We start from the raw sequence: 12269 nt of genomic DNA, 5'->3' as shown, positions 1-12269 counted from the left end.
AGAAACTTCTATAAGAGAACACTATCACAACAAGATGAGTGCATCATCCACCAGTCCACTAGTCTTGCAGAGAAAATAAGTAAATAGCATGCACATCACACCACACTGAAATGGCAAGGACTGAAAATAGCACAATGTATGTTCAGAGTTTTAGAGAGCATTTTTAAAAAACTGTGTGGTATTACAGTTGCACTTTTTTTTTTGAAAAAAATGCAGCTTTTCCAGTAACCATAACGTAGTGCTATTATACACAATATACCTAAAATCCTGACATTTTAACGACAGCATGTCAAATTGGAAACTGCTGCTTGAAGTCTCCTTTTTTTCTGCATATGAAATGGAGCCTTACAGAATGTGCACTAGAGTTGTGTAGCAACTAGTCCTTTAGTCTACACATGAGCACTGCAGTGATTGTAGTTCCTAATTTATACTTACATGCTTCCCACAAATCGAGAAAAACCTGAAGACAATTACGCATGCCCCCATCATGTATGTGTATGCATTCTGGAACAGAAACGCAGAAGACTTAATACATTGTCCCCCAGAGATCTCATGGAAAGATCATGATAATTGGTCTTTTAATAATGTAAAGCAGTCACCATATGAAGTAAGAACTCATAAACTAGTAGCACCAATAATTCAATAACAGTGGAGCAGTAAGAAACTAACAAAGACGGTCTACCACTTCAAAAACACCAACCCAACCTCTCCACACATCAAACCAAAAAACCTTTAATCCTCTATTATCTGGGCAGTAGTTATGTCCAGCAGCCCCAGTCTACTTGTCTAGGCAGCTGTTGGCTTACAGAAAGTCCTCAGGTCTTCCAAGCTACTCAGCAGCAGGGAGCAAACTGTGAACGTCAGGGCAAAATGACTAGTCACACAGGACAGGCTTTCCTCCAAACAGAGCTTGGTGGAGGCAAGAGAGGAGCCCGCAGTCATTGTAGGGTTGTGACTTTGACAACTTGTGACTGATGACAAGTATTAACTATCCCTTTTCCTTCCCCTGTAAATAACGGAACCAGGGGTGAAGTCAAATTTAAAACCTGGGGTGGGATGGAGGGAGACCTGATTTCTTCCCCTCTTCTCCATTAAGCATAGCCCCTAAAGCAAAACCAGTGGTCCAGAATCACTGCTGGGTTTGGGACAGGTTGTATTGTTCAGCACTTTTGCATCTATGCCTTCTTCCAGTTCTCTGCTCCTGACTGGATTCTGTGCATTGCCTCTTTCTTCCTTGATACACCAGAGACTGCTGTTGGCAAGAGCTCTCAGTCTCTTCAGATTCCTTTCTCTCCTCACTCACATCCCTCCTAAAGACTTTAGTTTTCTACCACATTTACAGACTGTACCTCATATCAGTAAGACAACTTTTGTACTTCATCATTCCTCAAGACAACAATTCCTTCTTCTTAGCATCAAGCTTAATTTGTTTCAGCCATATTTCAGCCTTATTAAGCTCCCAAGGGTTTATCTCGATGTATCGCAGTGACCCTACTGCTGGTGCTTCACAGATAAAATCAAGCTTAATCACTGGAACTGTGTTTTGTAAATCTTACCAGTAAGGCAAAGTGAAGTATCACCCATATAACTCCAAGAGATGTCACCAAGAGATCATACCGATTTCTTCTGCTTTGCCAGAAGCCAGAAGGTGACATGGCAATAATCTTCATTGTGACCTATAGATAAAAACAATTTCTCAGTTGTACTGAAGAAATGGTTATTTCTTTCTATAAGAACCTCTTCCATTCTCTGAAATGTTTGATTGAGTTCGTCTTATCAAATAGTTTAAAACAACTGAGGGCAGGTTTCCTGTCAGCTACCTGTTCCCATGTGGAGAAGTTAGGCTGCTAGACTAACCAGATCATATAAGCTTCCCTTAGGTGGAGGAGAACTGGTTCTTTGGAAGACCACACACGACCAAGACCAGCGGATCAACAGTATTCTGGAAGTGTCTCTCTTTCTCCATCAAGTACCAAAGGAAGGAGTGCAGCTGACCACCTCAGACTGAATGCTTAATGTATAGATTGCTGAGGTGAATGTGGGCTTAAGATTTCCTATAGTTAAGCAAGTCATGAAGTTAGAAAATGATTATGTCAATAACATGTAGCTAAAAGAGGTAGTAATATCGTATCTAGCTAGCTGTCTGTAAGCAGGCTAAAATCACATACACACATTTGAACTCAAGAATCTAATTGTGTTCTGTAGCACCTACAGTTCAAATTAATTAAAAAGATTTCTCATACTGCAAATATTTCTTGCTTTAAGGAATAGTCTCAGCACCATCTGTACTCAGCACCATATAAGAGATGAAAGCTAAGAACAGCAAATGCTGTACATTTTACAATGTACCTGGTAAAAGACAGCAGCCAAAGTGCTTGACATTTCCGATGCAGGTAATAGAAGTGCAGACAGGAAGCTTAAGAATAGATACTGATAAGAAATAGTCACAACAGCTAACAGATATTTATGTAGGGTGATGAATGTAGAGGGAACACTGGAGAGTTTCTCATACACAGTTTGTATTAAACCTCAAAGCAAGTGTTACTATATAAAGGCTATAAATGTCAGGCATTCATTGCATGATTTTTTCCATCCTACCTTGCAACACTGCCACTTAGCAGTATTCTTTACATTCTGAAATCTAAACCGTATACAAAGGATGCTAGTCTGAGGTAAAAGGCTGATTTTCCAGTTGGTTTTTTTCATATAATGTTTTCTGAAGTCTGACTACAAAATGAAGAATATGGTCTCTGAATCTCTAATTATCATTCGAGGTAACTGAAAGTATCTTGCCTCCTTCTATCCAGACAGCTGAGATGCCCTAGAATATTGGAGCTAGATGCATGGGGCTGACAGGGAGCGGGTAAACATCCTTGACCTTCTGTAGCGGTTAGTGGAGGTAAGGGGAGATCAGCCAGGGTACCCAAAAAAGCTTTTGATGCCTTCAGTTATTTAGGCAACTGAATCTCACCCTACCTCTCCCTTGATCACAGTGACAGCTTAAACACCTACCTCACGTGTAGAATTTAAACACCTAAGTTCAGGTGTTTATAGTCTTGAACTGAATACCACACCGTGCAAATAAATAATCACATCTCACTTTATTCTGTGATCATCAGCGTGGTAAAAGTGAGGTCTCCGAGTTCTTCCTATTCTTCTATACCACACATACTGATGTGAGCAGTAGAGGTTAAAACTGAATCCTTAGACTGGACACAGGGCCATTAGCTATGCAGAAAGCCTTGGCCTTCCTCATGGACCATGCCTGCTAGTGGTAGTCAACCACGTACATTGCAGACTCTGTAACCCTGCATTAGGGAAGATCCTGGGCAGGAAGCTGCTTCCTCTCTCCATAAATTGTGTGCACTCACAGTGTGATAGCTTGCCTGGTGAGACAGTCAACAAATTTTTCTTGGCTCTGACAAAGTTCCTTTGAAATTCTAGAAGTGTGTTTGTTTCCCCTGGCAGGATAAGAGAAAAAAATATTTCTAAAGACATAGTTACTAGGTAAATTAAAACCTGTCTGTGTATGATACAAATCAAACTTTTCTGTGTTTGCTCAGTCTCCCAAGAGATACTCATTTCTCCTGGGTAGGGAAAAAAAAAGCAACAACATGGACATACTCTAGCTACAGCTTCTACAAGGTATTCACTTCATTGTTTATTCATCACCGCTGGCAAAACCTATCACTGGAACACAGGAACTGCCATAATGCATTAGAGCAGTGGGAAATGTAGTCTAGACTGCTGTTTCTGACAGTGGTCAGTATCAGCTATTCAGAGGGGACTGAAAAGAAAAATACTCAACCACAAACTTATAAAAGAATTATGTACTAACCTAACCACGGAGGAAGCATCTTCTTTAACCTCATAAATGTGTGCTTTGTGACACTACGGATATCCTTATACATTAAAAAAAAATGCTTTTTAAAATGTGTTTAAGTCCTTAGATTCCAATCTTATGAAAACAGGCTTATTACACCTCGCACGGTTGCTTGCGATCACAATTTTCTCACAGATAGAGAACTGTTACTGCACAGGGTCCAGATCTGTGCAACAAAATATAGACAGTACTGGAATTTGACACAGCTTATTAAAAGGTATTAAAATGAAATATGATACTTTAAAAAAACAACACAAAACTGAGAGAGGTTTGATGATGACACAGGTACAGAATAGTGGGGATTAACACACCAGGCAAAATATAAATGAATGGATCAAGCAGAACTTCCGTGATACAACACACACTTTGTGTTGTAGCGAGTGAATTTAATCTGAGATGTTCTGCAAGAAAAGAGTTCACTGGGTTCACCAAAACACACGTTGAAATGCTCAGAGTTGAATATATATAAAAGGACACAAAGCTCAAGCTGGTGAAGTATGACTATAACAAATTAAAAGTTAATTCCTACAACACATGTTTAAAGACAAGTGTCATGGAGAGTCCCAAATGTACATGTTCAGAAATAAAAACCGTTGTGAAGAATGAGACAACGTCCCTAAAGACAAAATTAAATCTATACCTACTAGTCTTAATCTCAAGAAGTCATAAAATATATTACTTTACCTCAAGGACAAAAATGAACGTGAAAACAACAGACATTGTTGCTAAAGGCACAGTCACCGGATCGGCAGCATCCCACTGAAATGCAAACAAAATCCATTCATAGAAGAGTAGCTCTTAAACAGAACTAAATGCCTCTTCACTGCCTTAACATTTCTTGCAGGTTTTGTTAATGAATAGATTTCACTTTAAAATATACTCAGACAAGAACGGCATCTTTGTATATTCTTCTCTCATGGATTTACAGCTTAACCGGAAATCAAAAACAGTGGACCAGTCTACAAAAAGGCAGAAATTGACTCAGCTCCAAAAATTACAATTAATCTACAGTGATCTGTGCCAACTGAGATTGCTGTATCTAGAAATCATGTTTCTGTACATTCATCACAGTAATGGCTCAACTGATCGTTAACTGGTGTTAGGAAACGTGCAAGACATGCTGTACTACAATGAAACGCTTAAAAGAAACACAATTACCTTAACTGATAACAACACAGACTGGGCCAGAACAAGTACGGCAATAGTTCTCTTAAAAAATGGATGCTGAGTTATATCGTACATCTTAGCTCTAAAGCCGTCGTTATCTGAAAAAGAAAGTTTGAGGAGGAGAATTAAAATACACAGTGGTATTTTCCCCCTATTTCTTGACATATTATCCATGTTCATTAGTGGCAAAATAATCCTTTACCAGTTTCAAAATACATTTCTAATTTTCTGCTACAATTTTCCATATCAAATAGAGCTTCAGAACATATAATTTCAAATACTGAATACCAGTGTTGCATGAAGGCTTTGGTACTTGTAGGGCAAGTGCATCATTCAACTGCTGTCAGGTTAATACATTCCATTCATATCATTAACAGCCAACTGCAAATATTTTTCATCTAGAAATTCATTTCTTCATTAAGGCTTATCCTAAAACCATCGAAGCACAACCTTTTTTTGGGTTGATTTTAATAGCCTTATGCAGAGATCTGTAGTTGGAGCCTGTTTCCATATTAACTTATGCACAACCTCCTAGTGGCCTCACGATTACAATTTTAATTTGAATTGCAGACTCCTGGGGAATTATGAACACTAGGGCTCAACATGAATAAAATCAAAATATCTTTGATACCCGGACGAGGTGGGAGATGAAGAGGTTGTGCTATCTTCAGTCTGCTTTTCAGATCTTCCCATCGTCTCTGATCTACAGTCAGTAAAGCTGTCCCCTTAATAAACAAAGAGAAGTGTATAAAGCTTTTGTCATATAAAAGCTAGAACATTTAATGCTGTAAACATGAAAACAACATTCTCTTTGGTGCCTGAAATAAAGTTACATACGCAACTCTCTTTAAATAACACACTGTTAGGGTAAAGGAGTCTAAAGTATCAGCTGTTACTCAAGAGGATTTCTGGATGCATTAGCTGTGAGTTTCTGCGACTCAACTCAGCAGGCACAGTTGTTGCTCTTTGTAGCAGCAGCCCAGTGTGGGCAGTGAAACGCTGCAGGAGATCTTCCATTTGACTGAACATCATTTGCCAGGAAGCACTGTTTTAAAGAGTGGTCAATTTTGTCCGGACTTTGCCGCAGAATATCCTGCGGCTTGTCAGTACCACTACAGTTTCTGGGGGAACGAGCCCTCCAGGAGACCGCTCCCACTCTCCACAGCTCTTCTGCTTGGGGTGTAATTGAAATAAAATACTAGTATGCTATGAATCTACAAGAGCCCTCCACAAAGGAAGCACAAGGAGAAGTGGAAATACATCTTTAGGGTGGGCGGTGGTAGATGATAATCTAAGTGTTTTCATAACTTAGGAAGAAACAAGCAAACCCCAGACAGAATTCAATGTTATTTAAAATGACCTTCAAAACAAAATGAGGTCCTCATCACTTCAGAGAAGTGTAAAATCTCATGGAAGAAGTCTGGAGTTACAAAAACAAGGGAGACCTTTCCAAGGTAAATGTCACAAGCCTGTCTCCCAGACACTTGGCTGCTCCCCCAGTCAGCAGGGAGCTGCACCAAACTGGGCGAGGGCTGGTGTGATCTTTGGGGCTCACCTTGGCATTGGCTTGTGTAGATGCTGGAACAGTGACTGGCTGTGTGACTGATAAGGTCAGGATTCCTCCCTCTCAGTGGCCATAATCTCTTTATGGAGCTGGTCCCCAGATGGCACCTTGGGAGCAGGTGCTTTCCAACACAATGTGGACAAAGCGACAGATGTAGGGATGCCTATTACCTGAGTCAGGCCCAAACCATACCATTTAAAAATGCTTAAATTAAAAGGCAACTCATTCACCGCAGTGAGCGTGTCTGGTTTATATTCTCGGAGAGTTTCCACTGCAAACAAGACAAAACGTGGCAAAAAAAGTGGACCTTTGTAGAATTTAGGAATAGTGATGCCAAGTTGCTCTGCTGCTGAGAAACTACCACCTCTACCAGTGGGATCAGTATGAGGGGACCACTGAGCAGAGCCCCGTGAGTGGGACTACTGCTGAAGGAGCTGTGTTTGCATTTGGACTTCAACTCAAAACTGCCAGATAATATTTGAGTCGATCACATCTTCACTGCCAACTGAACACGGGGCACTTGGGAGCTGTGACAAGTGATGGGTGGGGGTTGTGAAATGGGGTGGTGGTGGAATGCTTTGGGCTACTGCCCTGTTGCTGGGACAGCTGAGGAACCAGCCCAGAGCCCCCTGTGGTACCTCCCAGTCCAATGTCTCCACACCTGCTGCGCCAACAGTTCACATGAAATACTACATAATATCTGAAAATATTATTATTATTTTTTTTTTTTTAGAAAATTGTTCATTCCTACGTAAAATAGTTTATTCAGTAATTGTCCAACTCTGACCCTCCTCAACAACTCCTGGCACTGCTCTAACAATGTATCAGCCATGAATGTTCTAAAGCCAACATCTACTTAAAACACCAATAGCTTGGCCAAGTAACTAGTTTTAAGAAGATGAAACTTAACTTCACACAGTGGACTGTTTTGCTCTCTTCTTTCTGGACTAGTTGTCAGCCTTCTCTCTATCTTATTTCACATTTTTTTCAGTTCCTGGGTATTTCTTCACTCTACTCGAATATTGATTGGGCTGAGATTTTTCCCCCCACTGCATAATTAACATATTCATCTTTTCAACTCAAATCTAAAGACATTTTCTTTTCCCTACAGTAAATACATAAAAAGTAACAAGTATTCAAGTAAAAAGAGAAAAACAAACATCACATGCCACAGCAGCTACCTGAGGTTACTAAGAAACAACTGAAGAAGCTGAACCAGATGACATAAATGATTTATACTGACTGCATTTTTAGTATCATGTAAATTCAACAGAAATATTTTATGATGTGCCTGTTCAGTGTAATTCACAGGGAACTTTTACTATTGAGTAGCTTTTTTGATGTTCAGACTAACGCTTTCCCTGTACTCAGATATGGAATTGAGGGAGGAGAGCAATCATAGCTGAAAAGGTGGCTGTAGTTTGAGGAAAGTACAAGCAGAGAAAACCACCCCAAATGATAAATGTAAAAATCAGATAATTTTCTGAAAATAATGGGAACCCTAATTCAGGCCCTACACCTCAGACTTCCACATTTACACTGGCAGCTCATGCAGGGGTAATCCGGGCTAAAATGAATTGTTTAGTTATCTCCTGCGCTCATGATCCTTGTAAGCCTCATGTTCCCACCTTCCTGTTCCCTCTCCTTTTGAATCACAGTGAACATAAAAAAACTTTTACTTTTCACATGCGTTTGAGCTGTCCTGTGTCTTTAAAGTGGCATATCTAGGAGGACGGAATGAAATATGAATCTGCTACACAGTCACATATAATTAAGGGTATTTTTCCCCTGTTCATGTTCATATTGGATAAATCACTTCAAAAGTAACCTGTGGGTTGGCCCAGATCACCTTATTCCATAGCTGACAGTTGACTACACAGATGAATACTGAGTTATGAGTTAATGACACCTCACTAATTTGTGAAAGAAATCTCACAGACAACCTTTACAGGTGACAGGCTGAAACAGTGAATTTAATCTTGTGAGTGACTCCTATTGAAAGAGTGGGAACCAAGAGCAAAAACACTGTCTAGGAGATTGACAGCACTTAGTAAGATTGGGCCTATTGTCACAAAAGCATAATAAAAGTCATACTAGTCAGAGCAAAGATCCACCTCCTCCAGTACCTTTTTTTCTATGACAATGGCAGAAGTAGATGCGTGTCGGTGTAGCAAAGCAACGCAGAGCAGCAAGTGGCTCCTGATGATTCTCCATTGCCCACAAAGCTGGCTCAGAATTCATGACAGATACATTCAAGACCACACGCAAAACCAAAGGGGAAATGTACCACTTCCTCACTCCTCAACACCACATGCACCACACTTCAACGGGGTAAAGGAAAGATGTTTGATCAGCCATGATCAAAAGCTATTTAAGAGCGAACTCTGTAATCTGGTATTTCTTCTTCTTGCCTGTACTCCTGCCTATGAACAGGTTTTTGAGGAAATTTACCTGTGTAGAAAGTGTAAAGGGGAATGAAGAAACAACTTATATGATAGAAATGCTCAGCTAACATCTCAATAGAGTTTCATGAACTATGACGTACACGACAGAAACTCACATAGTTAAATACATCACAGCTATAGAAGAAAACCAAAAATAATTTTAACATTTCAAATAATATTTTAATTACCCATAATTTAAATGACTTAATTTTTTTTCAAGACTTGCTGAAAAATATTTTGTATTCATCAGTATAAGGTTGACACATTTGAAGGAAAAGTAACATTACAAAGCTGAACAGGGGCAAAAGCAGCTATAAAAATCCAGTGGAATTCTCATAATGGGGAATTTTCAGCTTTGTTAATTCACTATTTAAAATTTAGTGAGTAAGAAAACAAATGAATAGTATATTGCTCCTTGTTCTCTAGAACAGATGTGTTTTAACAAGAATGACTGCACTTCATCTCGACAAAATTACACTTAAGTCACGCAAATATAAAACTACCTTCTGAACAGCAGAGGTTTTAGGTTATTTATTTGTTTTGCAATCTGCTTGACTTGATTTCATGATGCCTTGCTTGCCCACATTGGACACACAGTAGTGTGCTGCTCAGATCCCTTCCAGGAGGAGTCAAGTGGTTTCCTTGAAGGGCAAACTCAACAGTTGTGTTTGCTACAGAGTTTGGGTGAGGGCCATGGTAGGGCCATGGCCGGCACCCAGTTTGTCTCCAGCACTAGCACTCTGGGTTGTCTTGCATCTCCAAGCCCCAGAGCACACAGTCACCCTTTCTCTCCAGTGCCATGAATGACAAAAATATCACTCTAGCTAGCTGCAACACAGACATCTCATTATTTTTGGGACTTTGAACTGAAAGATGAAAAAAATTAGTAATTATGTCTTGGTGCCACAGGGGCACCACAAAAGGCTCAGCAAAAAAAGTCAGATTAAGGGTGGTGCAGTGTGTGTGCAGCAGTCCCATCCAGAGGATGCTATCTTTAACAAGTGTAGACATCAGCTGCTCTGCAACAATTCATCTGGGGACAGGTTTTTCTACTTTTCAGGCTAATCCAAAAAGCCCATGTGAACTGCAGTTTTTTTCCTAGAACACTAGCTACTTTTTTGCTTGAGTGATGGACAATTTTATAATGTACTCTGCTGTTTGCCAGGAAAAAGCCACACAGCTTTACTTTGGATCTGAAATATGGCAATGGCAGACCTCTAATGAGATCCATTAGTTGTAACACATACAAGCCTAACAAATTTTTACCTGCCGCTGCATGTAGGCCTGCATCAAACTAAAACAGCAGAACGTGGAGCATCTGTAAATACACTGTGCTTTAGGTTCAATCTCCATTTGGCAACATGGCTGCATTGTAAATAAACTCATACAGCTTTGAAAGTGTGTGATGGATTGCTATCATCCCAGGTTTGAGTTTTGTAGCAAATATGGATCAGGTGTGTCTGAAGCCATACTTGCAGGCTTGTAGAATGTAAGATTGTCAAGTCAGTCTTAAAGGCAGACCTGCCAGGTAATGTAGACAGTGTAATACTAGTTTCAGGTTTCTTACGGAGCCAGTTCTACATACAATAAGCCATCTCACTTGGTACCTTGTTTTCATTGAAATTAGCGATGACAACTCCAACAAAAAGGGTCAGTCCAATCATGCAGCCAAGGAATACAAAAACATGAATGTAGATTCCGTGGATCTGAATAGACAAAAGTAAGATTAATAGTTAAAACAAATCAAAGTATGTGCTGTAGAATTCAAAGACTCTGATGTGTTTCCTTACCGGCCCAACGCGATGAATAATAACATCTCTGACTTCCACCCAGCCTTTTAATGAAAGAACTTCAAATAGTGCCAGCATCGCATTTCCCACATTGTCAAAATTAAAATTCCGAGGATTTGCCCTGAAATGCAGTACATGAATAGGTATAACTTCAGCAATAAAGCTGTTCTATTTGTTACCTTGATTGTTCATAGTCTAACATTTAAATACCTCGCAAAGTTGGTGTGAATGCGTTTAAAATATTCAAAGTTCTGTCTCAAGAATGAGAAAACAATATCAACAGCAATAAATACGTACAGCCTATTTTTTTTGATTCCTATGTATATTTTCTTACTCAGAATCTGATTCACTGTAATAAAGCTTGTAACACGTTGCTGCATTTTAGTGGTTTTGTCAATGAAATTAGCAAAATACAGCATTCATGAAAAAATTGATCTGATGGCATTGGCTAGATTCTAAAATAAATTTACCTGGAGACCAGCCTTAAACCCACATAAATGATTCTGACTCCAAAGTCAGCAAGATTGTTTAGAAAATGCTGTTCTTTTATTTCATTATCATCAGGAACTGATGATCAAAATCAAAACTTACTGAGAGGGCATCACATCTTCTTGGCTTTCCTGTACCATATGCTCTGACCTTTTGTATCAGTTGAGATTTGAGAGGATGCTTCCAGTTGAACGTTAAAAGCACTCTCTTTGGGCTAGGTTAGCACATTGTTCTGGCTCTACAATCTGAGACAGGTAACCCAAGGATCCCAATTAATTTTCAACAGTTTATAAGGTAAATAGTTGTATTCCAGAAGAATTATTGTTTGGTACTTCTGAAAATCCACCCACGCAGTGAAAAAGAGAGCTCTCAGGTATTTCTTTTAAATGCAGTCCTTATACCGCCATCTGGCTTTTGAAAATCTGGCCTGACACAACCAACAGGTGGTATAAATGTCCTTGCCATAAAACATTTTTCTGCAATAACAAAACATTCCCCGAAGTTTACAGTTATGCTGATTAAGACAGTTTTTGCTTATTTCTGGATCAAGCTGAAGAGGATTGAATTTGCTTATTTAAGGAAGAATTTCTGAAGCATACAGAAACAAAGACTTCTGCAGATGTCAGAGTTTCACTGACTGTTCAAATCACAGCATATTATTTCATTAGTGTAGGATGGCTCCAAATCTACCACTGCTGGTACATTCTTTATCCACACACATAGTCAATTAAAATAATTGTGGCTGTTAAGCTGATTTTGCAAAATGCCAACCTACATAAAAATGTAAACAATTAAAAAGAGCATTTTTTTCCTGTTCAGGTGTTGGGAAACATTAAACGGGCTTTATCAGAATACTAGTCATAAACATAACGTTAGCTCTTAAATAATTTTTACTGCACTACTGCACCAATAGACCACAAGGATTGCACTGG

At 39.4% G+C, this 12269-nt stretch overlaps 1 protein-coding gene across 1 annotated transcript in view; it reads right to left on the bottom strand.

The window, feature by feature from the left end:
* The window catches only part of NALCN (sodium leak channel, non-selective), a 250382-nt gene that overhangs the window by 14179 nt on the left and 223934 nt on the right, over nucleotides 1-12269 (bottom strand). The window contains exons 30-36 of the mRNA XM_074815367.1: nucleotides 10849-10969; nucleotides 10666-10764; nucleotides 5682-5775; nucleotides 5042-5148; nucleotides 4568-4642; nucleotides 1557-1676; nucleotides 436-504 (exon numbers count right to left, since the gene is read on the bottom strand). Of these exons, the coding sequence (XP_074671468.1) occupies nucleotides 436-504; nucleotides 1557-1676; nucleotides 4568-4642; nucleotides 5042-5148; nucleotides 5682-5775; nucleotides 10666-10764; nucleotides 10849-10969 (685 nt within the window). The remainder of the gene's footprint in view (nucleotides 1-435; nucleotides 505-1556; nucleotides 1677-4567; nucleotides 4643-5041; nucleotides 5149-5681; nucleotides 5776-10665; nucleotides 10765-10848; nucleotides 10970-12269) is intronic.

This window comes from Strix aluco, chromosome 2 (assembly GCF_031877795.1).
Source record: "Strix aluco isolate bStrAlu1 chromosome 2, bStrAlu1.hap1, whole genome shotgun sequence".
In the NCBI taxonomy this organism is placed as follows: domain Eukaryota; kingdom Metazoa; phylum Chordata; class Aves; order Strigiformes; family Strigidae; genus Strix; species Strix aluco.
The sequence above is the reverse complement of the archived record's forward strand: the minus strand, read 5'-3'. Positions and strand labels throughout refer to the sequence as shown.